The 18,958-nt window shown below is 39.5% G+C and overlaps 1 protein-coding gene across 1 annotated transcript; it reads right to left on the bottom strand.

Moving 5' to 3' along the window:
- Positions 1 to 3,451: 3,451 nt before the first annotated feature.
- LOC140242423 (DNA/RNA-binding protein KIN17-like) lies at positions 3,452 to 18,422 on the bottom strand. The gene is made up of 10 exons (XM_072322163.1): positions 18,270 to 18,422; positions 14,438 to 14,532; positions 13,806 to 13,972; positions 13,227 to 13,408; positions 12,439 to 12,584; positions 10,511 to 10,613; positions 9,782 to 9,907; positions 8,774 to 8,873; positions 6,494 to 6,594; positions 3,452 to 5,690 (listed from the first exon to the last, which is right to left on the bottom strand). Exons 1-10 carry the CDS (start codon positions 18,381 to 18,383, stop codon positions 5,625 to 5,627), a joined length of 1,200 nt encoding a protein of 399 aa, XP_072178264.1. The 5' UTR covers positions 18,384 to 18,422; the 3' UTR covers positions 3,452 to 5,624.
- Positions 18,423 to 18,958: the final 536 nt, after the last annotated feature.

Here is an 18,958-nt window from a genome sequence, read left to right as displayed (position 1 = left end):
CGAGTCAAGGGAATGTGTACTTTTTTCAAAAGATGAAATTTTGTGAAATTCTCTCTATATTTTCCTTATATTGTTGTACGCATGTGACATCATACACTGCAGTAGTCTTCTCATCCAGCGGTGACTGCACAAAAACTTCAAAAATTCATAACTTTTGAACGGATTGTCCAATTTTCCTCAAACTTTCAATGATGTGTTCTACTAATATTGCTGCATTCTCTCAATCCTTATGTTAATGAAGGTGAACTTGTCCTTTAAGCACCACTTCTACACACTTTAAGGTAAGTCTGTGATCAGATAGAGCAAAATAAAACCTTTCCAGTGATATCTCACTTTTGTTTCATATCAAGGAATATTCTTGAATTCTTTACGTTCTTTGTTTTTTAGCAGCTTTAATTGCAAATATCTCAAAATCAACAATAATGGAGTTCAATTCTTTTGCGGTCAAACACGTCGAACAACCTACTGGCTACTATGATGACTACCTCTGTACATAGGTGGTGAAGATAACATGTTCTTCAAGTGTCCAAGCACTTCTGTCATTTGTACATGTAACCATAGCCTGACGATGTAATCATGTGTGATACCTATGACTGTACGGCTACTGATAATCATAATTTTATTGAATGTGTGTGTGCGTGTATGTGTGTGTATGTAGTCCTGAATGGCAATTCTGTATCGATGCTGTCCAGTGAGATCCCTGGATTAAGTATGTTAACACTGAATATGCGCAAATTCTCTATTATGTATTTCACTTTCTGCATGTGCATGTGCACAAGTTTTGTTGTACAAACGGAATGCATACTGAGGAATTCAGTACAGTATACAAATATGTTTTCATGATTTGACATGATTTCTAACTCCAGTAAATTTTAGTGATGATGATTTAGGGAGATAGAGCACTAATCTGTCAGTGGCCAGATCTGAGATGTAATATTTTGGGACTTTTATGGGGCAACTATGAGAAAATAACAGAATAACGCTTTTTAAGAAACTTACTCTGAGTATTTTTGTGTATTTCCTTGTGTGAATAGAACATTACATACAACAACATATTATGTCATCTTAACAAACACGCAAATCATCACTACCTTACCTTATTTTCTTATTTTTTCTTTAACACAGAAAATAAGATTGCTCTGGATTTCATGGCAAAAGAAAATAAGCAAGTACGCAACTACATTTGTACAACCATGTGGATTTGACCAATCAGGAACCGCCATTCATGCATCAAATATCACTGACAATATGATATCTCGTGAAATTGCTACAGTACACTCCCGTTTCAATGCACATTGTTGTAACAAAATTTAATTTACAATGTAGTAAAAATTCAGGCTGCAACATCATCCCCTCAATGTGTATTTCATTACCTCCGCCAAGGGAGGAGGTTATGTTTTCGTTACCGTTGGTTTGTTCGTTCGTTCGTACATTTGTCCGTGTGCAAAATAACTCAAAAAGTAGTTAACAGATTGGGATGAAACTTGCAGGAAAGGTTGAGAATGACACAAGTAACAAACAATTAGCTTTTGGTAATGATCCGAAAATTTGGGGGGAATTTATGAAGGATTTTTGATATTTTGGCAGGTAGGGTCAATGAACTTGGGAGTTCAGGCTGCCCGTATTTGAGGTTTGCATGCGCGCACTAAAGTGCGTGCTCTAGTTTCTGCTGGGGAGAAACGCGCCGCGTATCTGAGGGTTTATGACGTAACAAAGGCTTCTATATTGGGAAATCGGGCGATTTTTCAGTGGGTGAAAATCACTAATCTCTATGGAAGAGCAAGATCATCAGTGGAAAGTAACTGGTTGGCGGAGGTCTGCGCTCTCGGAGTGCTTTTCTTGTTGTTTATTTATTTGGTTATAACCAATTTTGATATAACGAAAGAAAACTGCTGGTCCCAAGGACTTTGCCATAATGAGAGTCCACTGCATTTGAAATCAAGGTGTGATTCAATGTCTCATGACAAAAGAATGGATGAACAAGATGATATTTGACTTGACCATCCGAACATTGCATGCTCTTCAGTAAGACAACATGGGCATGGCATCTCATAAGGATAACAGTGAACAGGTTTAGTTTGAAAGGTAGAACAGTTTCCATATGCCTGCAGAAACTCATTTTTTCTCTAAAATATGCACTTTATATGCATAAGAAATGTGTGAAACAACACCGTGATAACACAATTTCAGTTGGGTATTTAATGACAAAAAATACAAAGTATTAGCCAAAAAGTTATGCCAAAGATATTACAATCGCAGAGCATACCAACTGAAGTTGCTACTTCCAACATTTTAGAATTCATCACTATTCTGGGTAAGAGTGAATAGCATGCATCTTACTGGGGAAATACTACTGCTAGGCCACAACTGATCATCAGGTAACGTTCTAACTACCCACTATGAAATGAGAGGGCACTTCAGGAATAAAAGTTGTGTACTATGATTGAAATTATTTCACGCTTTTCATCTACTAAAAAGACTTGCTTCCTGGCAAATCATGCTGGCGAGAAAGGTTTCTTGGTCGACCCCGTCAAAATATTGCAAGCATATTCCAAACAGTGGAAGATGAATTTCGAGCCCTACTGAGAACTATGTTTTTTTCCTTCAAGCTCAAATCAACTATGTTAAAGTCAAATCTGCTGTGGACTACAAGGTAAACTTCTACCTAGCAAGGGATATTCAAAAAGATGCAATCCTACATGTACTGACACACATTTCTCATACATTTGTCAAAAACTTTACCCAAGTACAGTGAAAATTTTACCGACACCACATGGATACAACAAGGAAAAGTAGAAATTACGCGGTGCGTAACATATGTCCCCGCCGGAAGTAGCATTTTGTAACAAAATGTGCAATATAGGTAAAAAATCAAGGTCAAAGGTCAAAGAAGTCAAAGGTCAAAATTCTGTGTAGAAGTTTTGAAGCCCTCACCTAGTGCTATCACATAAAGCAAACGGAATCGAAATTGGGTTAGAAATGGCGAAGGAGTAGCATTTTGTAGCCAATGTACAAAATAGGTCAAAAATCAAGGTCAAAGGTCAAAGAAGACAAAGGTCAAAATTCTGTGTAGAAGTTTTGAAGCCCTCACCTAGTGCTATCACATAAAGCAAACGGAATCGAAATCGGGTTAGAAATGGCGAAGGAGTAGCATTCTGTAGCAAAATGCACAATATAGGTCAAAAATCAAGGTCAAAGGTCAAAGAAGTCAAAGGTCAAAATTCTGTGTAGAAGTTTTGAAGCCCTCAACTAGTGCCATCATATAAAGCAAACGGAATCGAAATCGGGTTAAAAATGGCGAAGGAGTAGCATTTCGTAGCAACATGTACAATATAGGTCAAAAATCAAGGTCAAAGGTCAAAGAAGTCAAAGGTCAAAATTCTGTGTAGAAGTTTTGAAGCCCTCACCTAGTGCTATCACATAAAGCAAACGGAATCGAAATCGGGTTAGAAATGGCGAAGGAGTAGCATTTTGTAGCAAAATGTACAATATAGGTCAAAAAATCAAGGTCAAAGGTCAAAGAAGTCAAAGGTCAAAATTCTGTGTAGAAGTTTTGAAGCCCTCACCTAGTGCCATCACATAAAGCAAACGGAATCGAAATCGGGTTAGAAATGGCGAAGGAGTAGCATTTTGTAGCAAAATGTACAATATAGGTCAAAGGTCAAGGTCAAAGGTCACGACTGAAATTCTGTGTACAAGTTTCAAAGCTCCCATGTAGTGCTATCATATAAAGCAAACAGAATCAAAATTGGCTCATAAATGACAGAGAAGTAGCAAATTGAAGATTTTGATCACACACGGACGCACACACGGACACACACGTACGGAGCCCGTTTCATAGTCCCCTGCTCGAACTCGTTCGGCGGGGACAAAAATGACTAAATAACAATAGCCTTCCTGAACCCATATCGGGCCAAAGCACTTGTGTAGACAAACACCGTAGTGGCCCAGCACCGTTTGCGCACACACGCCGATAGGCAGACAACTCTCCAAACAATCGCTCTTCATTAGCAAGCAATGAACAAAACATAGACAAGTTATATGTCATTTGAAAGAATATAAAATTCCCTTTAAAATGGTATATGACATGTTGCCATTCAATGCACAGTGTAGTCATAGTACTCGGCAGAATCAAAATTGGCTCATAAATGACAGAGAAGTAGCAAATTGAAGATTTTGATCACGCACGGACGGACACACGGACACACACGTACGGAGCCCGTTTCATAGTCCCCTGCTCGAACTCGTTCGGCGGGGACAAAAATGACTAAATAACAATAGCCTTCCTGAACCCATATCGGGCCAAAGCACTTGTGTAGACAAACACCGTAGTGGCCCAGCACCGTTTGCGCACACACGCCGATAGGCAGACAACTCTCCAAACAATCGCTCTTCATTAGCAAGCAATGAACAAAACATAGACAAGTTATATGTCATTTGAAAGAATATAAAATTCCCTTTAAAATGGTATATGACATGTTGCCATTCAATGCACAGTGTAGTCATAGTACTCGGCAGAAGTGAAGTACAGTAATCCAAAAGTTACAAAATCAATTTGTTTGTTTGCTTTCATTCATGGATTGAAAATAGCAAATGTTGTAATTTGACACATCCAGTATCGGAAATGAAATGATCAGAGTGTCAGCTTTCTGGACATATAAATATCATGACCATTGATACAAAAATTGCAGGTTTATATTCATGCTTATGACGATGAAGCCATTGCGAGGGCACGGGAAATCCATAGTGTAATGTGTGCGTCCTATATAGCGTGTTGAAGCGAAACTCGTCGCGATATCTATAGATCTAGAACCTCTACAGCTTTTCAGTTTCGACTGAATTATACAACTGCTGTACATACATGTGGGACTATTATCACAGTTGAATCATCGCCCGGTAAGTGTCCAAACCTTCTCAAAAACTGCGACAGAAAATCCAAAATCGAGCACTCCGTACAGCTGTAGATAGCACCCACTGACGCTTCATGGTTATTCGCATTATTCCATGTAAACACACATTTTTTTGATGATTTTTACGATATTGTTGGCGTTCAACTGACAAAATCTTCTTGAATTATCGCAGACAGTGTAGCAAAGCATTCTGGGATATGTTGTCAAAGGTTAGAAGGTGAAAGAAATTTGGAATGACGTCGTTAATATGTCATTTCATTCACTACGGAATATTCCGTATGTGGCCTCTGCGGCGTTCGGACGAACTACGGAATATCCCGTAGGTGCCCGATATAGGTTAAAGCTCTCAGCAGTTGGTCTTATCTTCTTTTGACTGAGATGTATGGTAGGTCAGACTAATATTTCATTGATGTGTTAGCCATGAATCACATTAGGGTAGGTGACTTGTATCACACAAGACTGCCTCAGCTTAGCTGCTGACATGATGCCATGTTGTAAAGCCATAAACGTGACGGGCGAATGCCTCTTGCTCTTCCCGTTTTCTCCATATCACTAGTCACAGAGCACCACTTATAAGCTCAGTTCAGAGTTTGATGCTGTCGGCTCCGATGCCTATATCTTATTAAAGTCTTTACAGTGGTCAAGAAGAACAGTGGACAGGCATGGACTTCCAAGCATTTGGTCAGACCTCGATGGAAGTCTTGGTCCACTCTGTCACGATGCGTCAGTGCTCTGTAGCTTGGAGATATCTTCGTATGGGAGTCCATCAATCACTTTGCCCTAATGATATAAATGGACATTAAACTTCAAGAGTGTACTCTGCAGCAACATATATTCATATGTTAAATACAAATCAATGCTATAGGTTTTCTCTCCTACACAATGTTCATTTCAGTCTATACATCATACAAAGTAATTTTATTGCTTTATTCATTTTTGTCCTTTTTTTACAGGGTGCCCATTAAGTAATAATAACACCCATTAGGCCAAGAAAAAAAGTTGTATTGGCATTACATGACCGACCCTAAAAATGTCCAAGACCCTAGAGATTTCAAAAAAATTCTAGGCTATGGCGATCATGATAGCACAATATATTGATTTTGATAGTGCAATCATTATCATTATCTAATCCATGTGTGTAGTAGCATGATCTTTTTTTTAGAACATTCGGTTGTTTTAACATTTTTTTTTGGTACTTTATAATATGGAGTTGTACAGTGTTTGTTTCACTGCAAAGTGTGGCAGTAAAGTATTGTGCGATGTCTTTCAAAAAAAAAAAAAAAAAAAATCAACCTACTTACCCTATTTTCAAATGGCCCGTTACCCCAATACAACCTTCTTTTTTGTTTTGCCTTATCCTTGAGGCCTTGTGGGTACAATCAAAGGAAACTACGTGCAACAACAAAATTGAACAAAAAAAACCCACATAAACACAAAACAAAAGAAAGCAAACCAATACAAATCCAAAGATAAGAAAAAATAAAGATACTACATAAATTGTGATTCAAAAGAACATACCAAACATGAAAGGCAAGGTCCTTTAAAGTGACAAATACAAACTTGATGGAACTGAAATAGCTTACCGAGTCAGTTTCTACAGAAACGCAGAAGTTTTTCTCATCCAGCGAGTGCATGGTCCCCTTCACTCCTCGGTGACGTCCATTCAAAATACACACCGGCTTTCCTGTGTGGTAGAGAGAAATTAATGACGATGAATATTGAAGGTACAGAGTGGCAGAAATGACACAAGGATTCCTGATCATACCAGTTACAAAAAATACATTTGCAGTTTGAAGGAGATATATCATTATATATTTATAAACAAATTCTCCACTCCATTGATATGAACACTGAATAATACTGCCATGCAGTATAATCCGCTGCAAGTATACCTTGCATGAGACCCGAACAAGATTTGACCTAAAACGAGGGCTTTCTATTGATGTTCAAAACAGATATAAATACAAAATCCTGCACAATTTAGTTAAAGGCCGTGTCACACCATTCCGGGCAAGCTACGCGGGCTTGTGGCGAGGAGGTAGTTTCCAGCACGTAGAAGATTTTCAGCGGGTGAACAAGAATGTTTGCAATTTTCATTCATGCCTTGTCATACCGTACGGGGGAACTTCTGCGGCTTGACTTGCGGGGAAACAAATTTACTCCCCAGAGCTCTCCGCAGTTGGTCCGCACCTGACAGTATCTAGCGCGTAGTTGCCCGGAGGTGCTCACGCAAGTCCGATTTAACCGCAGCCAAGTTTTGAGCATGACCAAAACTTTTTCCGGGTGAGTCGCGGGAATGGTCCACGCAGAACGCCAGTAGGAGACCCTTAGCGGCAGTACTTCCCAGGCAATTCCCACGCAGGTACTTCGCAGTCCCATATGCAGCCAAGATAATGAAATTCTGTGAGATTTCAGCCATTCCATTAGAGGAATTCCTTCACTGAGTTGTCAGCCCCCACGCGACTGGTACAAAGGTCACACAGTATACTCGCAAGTATAACGCGTCCAGCAAGTAAGACACATGCGCTGACTCGCACAAATCCTTTTCTGCCCTCAGGAATGTCCGGTATGCTAGAAAATCCCTACACGTAACAAGCCTGAGTAGCTTGCCCGGAAAGGTGTGACAGGGCCTAAACAAGGTTGCGGGTAAAATATTATGCGTGCGCACCTCCGGGCGACTACTTTTGAGATACATGCTAGGTACTGTCATGTGCGGATCATCTACGGGGACCCCCGGATAGTCAAAATCGTTCTTTGCAAGTCGCACGCAAGGCTGGTGTGACACGGCCTTAAAGGGAAAGGGCACTGCACATTCACAGTAACTGTATAGAGAGAGTTGAGTCAAACATACAGAGCAGCAATCTTCTTATCATATCAAAATGGGAGACAGAAAAAAAAAAAAATTTCATTGGTCACAATCACATACTTGTATGTAAATTAGATGAGTGGAGTAAAAAATCCTGCACATTGCCTCGCCACTATCGGATCAGCAGTTTTCAGCAGCTTTTTTTGCTACAAATTAGATGAGTTGAGATTAGTTGTGAGACAATGATGATGTCACTGTCACAAAAAACTCCAACTAACTTCCACACAAATCTTCTGTTAAGTGTGCCTATTCACAATGAATTTATAATGAATAAAGAATATCTTTGGCATTAGATTACATTAGAGGTATACTAACTTATATAGCAAGAATGTCTTTAAAGGAGAAAGGAATGATCCCTGCCAAAGTAGAAATCATTAACATGATTTCCTTCACATTTTTGTAAAAACGAATGGCGAAGTTGCGAGGCAATGACATCACTGACTCATTTCATTTGCTTTTTCAAAGGTCTTTCATATCTAACATTTGATGTTAATGAAATGTCCATTATTTTGTGATTTCGATTAAAAAAAAAATCAACTTTAAAGTGATAGTTACGCTTTGGTTGACATTGGGTTCAAATTTTAGCTTTTCGTGAGATAATTAGAAACCACTGTATGTGACATATTACAAGCATATAATTCATACGAGGAATTCAACGTTTAATTGATGAAAATCTTGTTTGAAATAGCTGAGATATCCAAAAACAAAGTAAAATAAAGTGGTGTTAATAAAAGATGGACCCACCAATTTATAAGGACCATTTTGTTTTGCTTTGTAGAATATCTTGGCTATTTCATAACTGATTTTCATCAAATAAGCTTTTAATTCCTCTTAGATTTGTATGCTCTCTAATATTTCATATAACTGGTTTCTAACTACCTTGCAAAAAGTTAAAACTTGAATCCCCAGCTCAACCAAAGCTATACCATCCCCTTAACAAAGAAGTCTCTATGCTTGACCTTCAAAGATTGAGAATGACCAAATCCAATAAGCATACCTATCCCTGGTATGACAGTCTCAAGATGAGCTTGATCCACTTTGATCTTTGCTCCTGAATCAAGTAGCTTGATGACACCAGTGTAATAGTTCAGAACCTCCTGCACGGACACACAAAAAAGTTCCATTACTGATGAGGCATCATGATTCTTTAAACATATAAACACAAGTTTTGCAGCATGGCAATCCTTTTAATACAAAAACTAATGCAGTTTGATAAATAAAGTCTTTCCCAATTTTCACAAAATAATTTTAAGGAAACTTTATCACTGAAATTCTACCACATACCATCACATGCTAGACTTCCAGGTAAAACTGCACCTTGGTTAGCAATGAGGATGATGAAGATTATATGATAACTTTTCATTTTTTCCCCTTGTAAAGTACATGAGCAGATATGAATCAGATCTGATGATGCGATAGCTAAACTTCCATGAATCATTTTCATTCAAGCCTCCTAAATGCTTCACAAATGAATACTACAGCTTTTACATCCAGTATGATAGCCAACTGTGCAAAAGATAGCTTTAGCAAGTACAATTAACAATTCGTTAAGCCCCATCTAAAATCCTTTCTCACACCCACATATAAACACTTAAAATTGACTGTGAGCATTAAGATATTTCACATATCCACAGATTTCATAGACATTGGATTTTGTGTATTAGCACACACAAACACATGCACACAGTATCTCATCTACACTGTACACAGAAAGAAAGAATTTGTCAATGTTTAACCTATTGAAGAGTCCCAATCGGGCAGGTGTCTGCAGGAAAATGGGCGTTGTAGCGAAATCAGCACATCCTCAATGGGCTAAGATGAAAACTCTGACTTTATCATCCACAACACATTGCCCTCATCGAATCTGCAGTTTCATCTGTATTAGGTGTTTCCTTCAGAGACACAGCCTCAACTGTACATCTTGCACTTGTAATCTTGTAATTCTTTTGGTTGTGAGTGCAATCACACAGATGTCATTTCTGAAACATTTACATTTCTGCTTTACCTTCACAACTCCTTTTTTCTTGAAGTATTTCTCCCCCAGCCTCTTGGTGGTGACTTTGACAACGATCCCCTCTGTGAGCCAGTAGTCAGTTCTGGCGGACAGCCGGGCTTTCTTCTTGGCTTCCTCCTAGAATTTGAATTTGAATTTGATTTCAACTGAAAATGGTACCTTTATTTTGCTCTTTTCATATGACCAATAAAAAATACATAATCAGTAGAATATAACTGTCACAAAGTACAAGATATCAAACAGAGTCTAATTCACATGACACTGATCATTCATAGCAAATTTGATGAAGTGCAGGTTACAGGAGGCAAGTAAGAGGAGATTGTATATTACGACAAAATCTGTGGAACCTGAATTAAAGGCATGGTTTCTGTCAAACTGCTTTGTTACTGTAAAAGGATGGGCAAATGCATCATGTGCAAAGACTACACAAATACAGCTAGCAGATCATGAATTGAAATGGAAATTACAAAATACCTTAGATAATACAGTACACAAAATGAGCTCATTCATCAATAAACATTATAGATTCATGTTTGCATAATTATGCACTGCAAGGCTTTATAACTTTTGGAATAATTGGTATGCATATTAAGTAACAATGCTCAACATTCAGCAAACTTGCTTTCTTTGTGTTATTTCATTCTGTTTTTTATTTGATGGCTCACACATGCCTCAACCATTATTGTTTTGATCTTTATCAAAGAGAAAGGGTTGACTGACCTCCATGATCTCCTCCAGAGCTGACTTCCTCTTTCCGGATTCCTTCCTGGAGCTGTCCTTCTTCTTCCCTGCAGCCTCAGCAGCTGCTTGTAAGGCGTTGGTCCTTTACCAAAATATAATCATTCATGAGATGAGATATCTATTACTATCCATCTTCTTTACATTTGAGTCCTGGTATGTTTATCCCACATCCTATTAAAGGCACTTGTGTCCCTCATGGATCATGGTAGTGATAACCATACATCTTTACTGAAACTGATCAATGGGAACTTTGATGTCACAAGGAAGTAGGGACGAACCCAGCAATTTCCTTCACTACACCCGATACCTGGTAATGGGGGGACAACCTACCACAACCGGTATGTGAAGTTAAATACATCATTGGCATTACTTTGATACTGCAGACCAGCACCAACTTATGTATGTCACAATAAAATCCATACCACAAGAAAGTTTATAACACAAACAATTGGAGATGATATCATAAGTGTGTCCACCTAGTCAGGTAAAAAGAAGGAAATACCCACAATTTTAGCATGACTACTTGATTATGCTTGCTGTGTATCTTTATGCATTGAAAAAAAAACATCTTTGTGAGTTTCTTTAGACCACTGATTGAGTGTCAAAACATCCTTTGGTTAACCAATGAACAACATCCACTTTCTCAGTCTGAAGATGCCATCCTTTTGAAGCTGAAGTTGTTACAATGAGTTTCCTCTTTATTCACATGAATTTCATATTCACACTGTAATGATATCAGTTCGAACCCGCTATCATAAGAACACGAAAGAAATTTAGAATTTTGAAACCCCAATAAACATGTTGGTTGAGTGCATGCAGCAATATTAGTAGAACATATCAGCTAAGTTTGAGGAAAATCAACAATCCATTGAAAAGTTATGGATTTCTAAAGTTTTCCTCGAGGAATTGCTAGATGAAAAGACTTGCTCAGTTTGTGACGTTTCATATGTAGTTTGATATTACATAAAGAAAATATAAAAAGAATTCCACAAAATTTCATTACATATGAAAAGTGCTTATTCCCTTAACTTGTTACTGACATATATATATGAGATTAAAACCTAAAATGGCATTAGGTTTTAATCTCATATATATATGTCAGTAACAAGTTAAGGGAATAAGCACTTTTCATATGTAATGAAATTTTGTGGAATTCTTTTTATATTTTCTTTATGTAATATCAAACTACATATGAAACGTCACAAACTGAGCAAGTCTTTTCATCTAGCAATTCCTCGAGGAAAACTTTATATATATATATATATATATATATATATATATCTCAAGGGTGGTATCATTCCCCCTGCTCTCTGACAGAGATTTAAAGGGTGTGTACAGTTCTGGTCGAGTTGAGGATTTAGCTTTTAACGTTTTGCGAGATATTCAGAAACAACTCTCTGAGATGTCAAAGAGCATGCAATTCTAAGGGGTATCAAAAGTTTATTTGATGAAAATCGGTTTTGAAATGGCTGAGATATCCAAAAGTAAGGTGAAACAAAGAGATCCTAATAAAAGGCGTGGCCTGTCGCCTTTTATTATTATCACTTTTTTGGATATCTCAGCCATTTGAAAACCAATTTTCATCAAATAAACGTTGAATCCTTCTTAAAATTACATGCTCTTTCATATTTCATAAGAGGTTTCTCATTATCTCACTTAGGAATGTTCAAAACATGAATCCCCACCTCAACCAGTACTGTACAGTCCCTTTAAAGTCAAGTGCTCTTAAATTCTGCTAGGAAAGTGAAATTGCAACAAAGCTGTAAAAATTCATATCTATTCAATGGATTGTTCAATTTTCCTCAAACCCTGTTGTGTCCTACTAGATGCTGCATCCCCTCAATTCACATATATATTTGGATTTCATTCTCCTTCTTTAAGATGTATTGAGCATCAAAGTAACTCACTTCTTTTCCGAGACGCCTCCACCTGTCTCTCCTTCTTGCACCTTCGCTCTACTGCTGCTCTCTGACGAACTCAAGTTTGAGGCTCCAAAGCTGAACGTCACCTTCTGCTCGTCGCTGTCACGTTGGAGCTCTGTGAACTCCGCTTGCTGTGGTCACAAAAAAAAAACAACACCAACAAATGACCACTCAAAACATGAATACACCAAAGACTCTAGTCACAGCACAATGGTAGTCTAATTGCAACAAAGAAAGGGACTTCTAATATTTTTGAGGTGCACCATATGATAATGCCAAACCTGCAATAATATCCAAATCACATTAACTTCAGGTTATACCACAGCAAATCCCACCTGCTACTCACGCATCACAAGGAGCATGTTATCAGCAAGCAAGTGCTGTCGAGAATACATGAAGTCCCTTGTCCTAATTTGAAATGACAATCTCATGTTGGCATATTAGGATTATGCAAAGCAAAACCCTTTTCATATACTTACATTTCTCCACCTTAAGCTCAAAAATCATGTCTAAGTTATTTCATCTAATTTGTTACACTAACACAACAAAAACCAATGTTAGCAATATGCATGCTAAATTCAAATCAAGAAACAAAATATAGATCAAGAAAAGATACAAACAATGCAACACAAGGCTTCCAAACACTGCTTTAAGAAAAAGGAAGATCACAAAACATCAAAGGCACAATCACTTAACCCCGTTAGAAATGTGCCAGCAGAGTATTTATAATTCTTTCAAATCTCTTCCAATTTCTACTTCAACCACAGACTGACCTTTGACCCCTGAGCCCCACCCCTGGCGACCTGCTCCTCAATGTGTTTCATGATGCGTTCCTCATCATCCATGTCCATCTTCTCTTTCTTACGTAGTTGCTCCTGCCTTCGCAGGGTCTCTGGGTCTCTGTCGATGTATGTTATGAACCATCCTTTCTCAGTGTGATCCACAGTGCAGTACCCTGTCAACAAATATTTTGAAGGGCAGATCATGTTTAGTATCTCTGTGGGAAGATGCAAAACTGTTTAACTGGCCACAGCATTCTGAAAATATTCGTCTTGCCAGATCTGAGGGCAAGCTCCCGAAGACTGCAACCTATAAAAGGCATGGCAATTATATCAAAGGCAACATACTGAAACTGGAAATCAGCAAGCAAATGAAGCACAAACTAGCAGCAATTTGAAATTTTCAGTCACACAACCTCATACAGACGACATATTTTTCATCCAGGGTTCATGGCAACAGTTTGGGTCCACGTAGAGATATTTCTGGCCGTAATAATAATCAATCTACATATCCTCCCATGTGTAAGGAGCTATGCATATCATGCCTACTTTATTTTCAACTTTTTTTCTTACCCTCTCTGCCCAGCCACTTGACAAACTCTGTGAGAGTCTCCCACTTGGTGGAGTTCATGTGGACATGGTGCCTGTCCTGGATGTATTCGTTGTACACAATGTTAGAGTGGACACGACGAGTGTTGAACCTGCGCCGCAGTAACTCCATGAATGTTTCATGGAATTCGCTGAAATGATACAAAGGGGGGGGGGGCATGCAAAGCTGTAAAGAATTTTGATGTGAAATCATATACTGCTCTAATTTCCTCCTCCTCACCACTTCAAAATCCAAGAATGAGAACTGCCTTTATTGGGTAAATACATTTGTACAGTACCAGTATGTCTCTGCAGTAATCGACATGAAGATAGTTCAGGCACTGCCATGATAGCACAGATAAATAGACACACAGGCTAAAATCGAATGGCATAGAATTTTATCCTTTCACCCTCTTAACCTCCTCCTCACCCATTATTGTAAGACACCTCACAGATGAAAAGCAAAGATTTTGAATGCATAATATCAATTGGAATACAAGTTACAACTGTTAATAGTAACAATTCAGGATATACCATACACAAAACAGACAATAGATGCCCAATTACAGTTATCTACCCTTTGCATGTATACATCTGATGACTAAATAATCACTCACTTTGAGAAGGAATCCAAGAAATCATCTTCATTATCAGCAAAGAGCAAAAGCTGTCTCTGGTGTGACTCTGAGGTCAGATGACACTTGAAGCCATTCTGGTTGAAGGTAGGAGATAAAGTAAAATTGATGATGGATGAATAGCCACAGTAAGCGACAGAAATCAACTGTTACCAAAGTCTTTAATATTGGTGAATAGAAATGTTGGGGATATGTTCCACGGAGATTAAGTGTGGGCTGTGGCTTCACGGAATCCCTTCCCAAGGATAAGGAGAGCTGCAAAAGTAAAAAAAGTGATAAAAAGCTCCTCCAGACAGACAGGCTTGTCCAGCTAGGCTTTGGTTTGCAATAATGCTGCAACTGATTGTTGATGTAGAGCTAGGGCAATTTGTCAATCAGTTGCACTTGTAATGAAAGCATCTCAACGGAAGAATTTAATGAATTTGAATCAATTTACTATAGAACTAGAAAAGCACTCTGAGAGCGCAGACCTCCGCCAAGCAGCTACTTTCCACTGATGATCTTGCTCTTCCCAAAGAGATTTTTCTCCTCTCTACCACTGGGGAAAAGTTCTTTGGGCTCTTCCATCCATAGAGATCAGTGATTTCCACCCATAGTACTATACCATAGGTATACATGCTGAAAAATCACCCGATTTCCCAATATAGAAGCCTTTGTTACGTCATAAACCCTCAGCTGTGCCATGCGCCTCACCCTAGAAGTAGGGTGTCTGGAGCATTTTTGTAACTTTTGGAATTCTGTGAGAAACGAATTGTGAATTATTTCATATGAAAGAGAACTACATCATTAAGACATATTTCAAATTTCATGGCGAAATGATGTTTCTATCTTGAGAAATGTAACTTTGAAATCACAGCAATATCACCCCCTTTTTTTACGAGCACGCATGAAAATGTGACCCAAATCATGTTTGCAAACAACGCCGAAAAGCTGCATTCGCGTGTGGATCTCCAGCGATCAGATAATGAGCGTACAGCGGTTGGAAAATACGCGTAACAAGCGCAGAAGCCACTCCCCCTATGTGTGTGCGCTGCGTGCGTACGTACGTGCTCGGTATTCAGTTTACATTCGATTCACATGTACCGTATTGAGCGCCCTACAACACGTACGAACCCCGCGTATGTATGCAGGCGCAGCTAGCTAGCAGCAGCTAGGCCGCCCCGCCGGTAAAATTCGGGGAGCCGAGCGGAAAGCATCGCGATTGTAAGCCAGGGCAGCCGGCATGGCGAGCATGGTTCGAAGAAATATGCAGTCGATTGTCGAGAGCAGGTGCACGCAGCTCGCGTGAAATGTACAAGCTACAACCTCTACAGCCACAGGCTTGGAATTGATGCCACATTACCACTATTCGTACATGCAAAAATGGCCAAATAAGAGTCTTCCGAAATCTTTTGCACGCCCTTTTTGTCGATCGGGTGTTCGTAATACACCGCTGCCGCTACACCACAGTAACGTTAGTTTAGGCCTACTTCGTTCGCACTTTGGCTAAGCGGACATGCTTGTATTCACAACCGACTTCTCGGCTTAATGCCAGTGACTCGAGCATCGCGAGTGCACTTTCGAAATATAAATGAACAACGATAAGATCATAACCAATCCACAAGTAAACTAATAATAGACAGAAATTTAGTAGAGTCTGGTTGTTTTGCAAGACGAACGTGACTTGTGAGCGTGACTGTATTCGATATGTACAGTACAGTGCATGCTATGTGTGTGATGCGTGTTACAGTTATATCGCAAGCGACAGCCCAGTTTCCTGCCTCGTGATATGCACATCATACACAACACATACACACACACTCGTAGTGACACACACACACAGAGGTAGCTCTTTGCTGGCAGCATCGGGCGTGCGCCGCATGCACACGGTCGCGATCCCCACACACCGCAGATGAGGCCTAGAGGCCATGTGGCCGGTGGTAGACGGCGCGCGATGCGCAATCAAATTTACATATGCATTAGCCCCTTCGCGCTTAGTTACTATGGATTCTTGCATACGAAGCCCCGCCTAAAACGTTCGCTGTGACCAAAAAATTATTGCAAGGGGTATCTTCAAGGCGATATCCCCACACCTAGGCGTGGAGCTAGCGAAAAACTAGCCACACCATCGGATTCAGCATGTCCTCAACTACTAGCATGTCTTGGGGCGATACAAATACCGAAGCAGACGCTGAGATATGGGGATAGATGTGCTTCTATCGATGTTTACATTAATTTATCGTCGGATTCATGAACCGCCCCTCTGATAGAATATGGAGCAAAACTTCCTCTTTCATATGATACCAAATTTGTCAGGATTCGTTAATGGCATGGTCTGGGGATTTGGCAATAAAGGCGAAATTTGGCACAAAAATGCTTTGTCAAAACAGCGTAGGCGCGCGGCTCCATTGCGTTCTATGGGACTTGCGTGTTATTAGATAGGGGCGCCATTTGGTCGAGGGTTAGCAGTGCGCGATCAGACACCCTACTAGAAGATTGGCAGAAACTAGAGCACGCACTTAAGACTAGTGTGTGTTTGAAAACCTAAAAAATGCACAACTTGTAGCTTGAACTCCCAAGCCAAGTTCACAACGAAGTTCATCGTGTTCATTGACCCTACCTGTCAAAATACCAAAAATCCTTCATAAATCAAAAAAAAAAAAAATCTTGGATTACTAGCAAAATTTAATCATTTGTTTCTTGTGTCATTTTCAACCTTTTCTGTAAGTGTCATCCAAATCTGTTAACTACTTTTTGAGTTATTTTTCACAAGGACAAACAAACAAACAAACCAATGTCAACAGTAACTACACGCAGCCGCTGTCGCTTTGCGACAGCGGCTGCACGTCTACTCCTTCGCAGACGTTGTCATTTTTCAGTGGTGGTTGTGCGACTCCTTCATGAATATCTTTTTTAATCGTGGAAAACTAAAATATATGGAATCCCCGTAATCTATGATAATCATCCAATAATCCGTATGCGTATTTTTTTTTAATTACGTCAAAAACCTACCGAAATCCGTCCTTAAAATCAGGTCTGTGAGCATCCGTATTGCTTCACTCCTCATCTTCTGCGTGTTATTGAATGGCAATCACTCTCCTATGCTACAACGTAGGTAGTCGGAGGTAGTCGGAGTGACGTCATATCATGAGAGCAGCACGCGCGGAAATACATGGTAGAAGACGACAAGCTTTACGTAACACACGAAACGCACGGGCGTACGTAAAATGCTAACACGGTATCTCGGGTTGAGCGTTCGTGGCTGTTCGTTAATTTTGTGAATCATCGCACAATCTACTCCGAAAAATTCAATAAGGTTTGGATACCAACAAAACACCAAATTCAACTCAACCATCAGCAACATACGATATACCGGTAGGTGGGTGGTATTACTGTTAAAATCAAACAAAATAAAAGACATTTTTGTGGTCTTTCCGTCAAAAGCGACAGTCGTTTACGTACGTTTAAACACTAACGTTAGTAGGCCTACATGTCAGACTGCTGTGCTGTGCACAGCGCGGTCTGGTCAGGCTACGTCAACGTCAACGGTAGTAAAACCTCCTCCCTTGGCGGAGGTAATAAATAATGCCACTACCTAGCCCAAAATTCCCGTAAAGGATATATGTATCAAGTGCTCGACTAACTTCCATTAGATATGTTACCCACAAGTGTTCATTAATATGGCAAGTGTTGCTGCGTGCTGTTGGAGGAACAGAAATCTGAAACTTTATTCAACAACATATCTTTGTACGGATGGGACCACGCATACCTCGCATCCAAGTTACACTGCAATAGGCCTACATGTATTGTGTAATTTAACTGAACAAATTCTTACCTCATCACGACACTGCTTTTGACACATTTGACAGTACCATCTCAACTTCTGCAATCCTTTGGCCTTGATACGATTTGCAATTGCCTTAGGAGTGAGAAATCCCTGTTTAGGCATTGTGGAAAACTGTAAAATAGCAGGCTCTTGCTTGGTGCTTGTTATGTTATTCTCACCAGCAGCTTCCACACACAACACACACACACACACACTACCAAAGAGTACTCTTTGCGCACACTACTATTCGCACAACGTTCGACGTTTCTCACACACATCCAAAGAGATTTTAGGAGAAAAATCTCTTTGCACACATCACAGGCACTTGTCGCCGCACGGTACCGGTACAGTACAAATGTACTCTGTGGGATGTACTGCAGTAACTGATCCCTATCCCTCAGTGGTGAGTTGTGTACAAATGGAATAGCGCACTCTGTTGCCAGAAGCCTATGCTTCCTGGCATAATTTTTGACGCTTCAGCATCTCAATGCTGGGTAGAATTGTCTGTTTTTGGCATAATTCTAGCGTAATTGTTTACAGAAATGAAATTACTATGCGTTTTGTATACTGCAGTAATTTTATGTTCGTTTGTTTGTCGATGAAATTGACAGTTAAAAGTTGTGATAATCTGGGTTCGTTTTTTTTTTTCTTTGTTTCTTTGTTCTGCTTGTCAGCCGATTTTGATATGACATAATTTC

This window comes from Diadema setosum, chromosome 2 (assembly GCF_964275005.1).
Source record: "Diadema setosum chromosome 2, eeDiaSeto1, whole genome shotgun sequence".
In the NCBI taxonomy this organism is placed as follows: Eukaryota; Metazoa; Echinodermata; class Echinoidea; order Diadematoida; family Diadematidae; genus Diadema; species Diadema setosum.
Note: the sequence above shows the minus strand (reverse complement) of the source record. Positions and strands in the feature narration are given on the sequence as shown.

What these genes read in the sequence shown, in the direction of transcription:
- LOC140242423 (XM_072322163.1), bottom strand. Translation starts at nt 18,383, where the DNA reads ATGCCTAAACAGGGATTTCTCACTCCTAAGGCAATTGCAAATCGTATC. An exon ending in GTGGGGCTCAGGGGTCAAAG is followed by an intron (nt 12,585 to 13,226) that starts GTCAGTCTGTGG and finishes TTGTGACCACAG; the next exon opens with CAAGCGGAGTTCACAGAGCT. An exon ending in CTCTGGAGGAGATCATGGAG is followed by an intron (nt 9,908 to 10,510) that starts GTCAGTCAACCC and finishes TTCAAATTCTAG; the next exon opens with GAGGAAGCCAAGAAGAAAGC.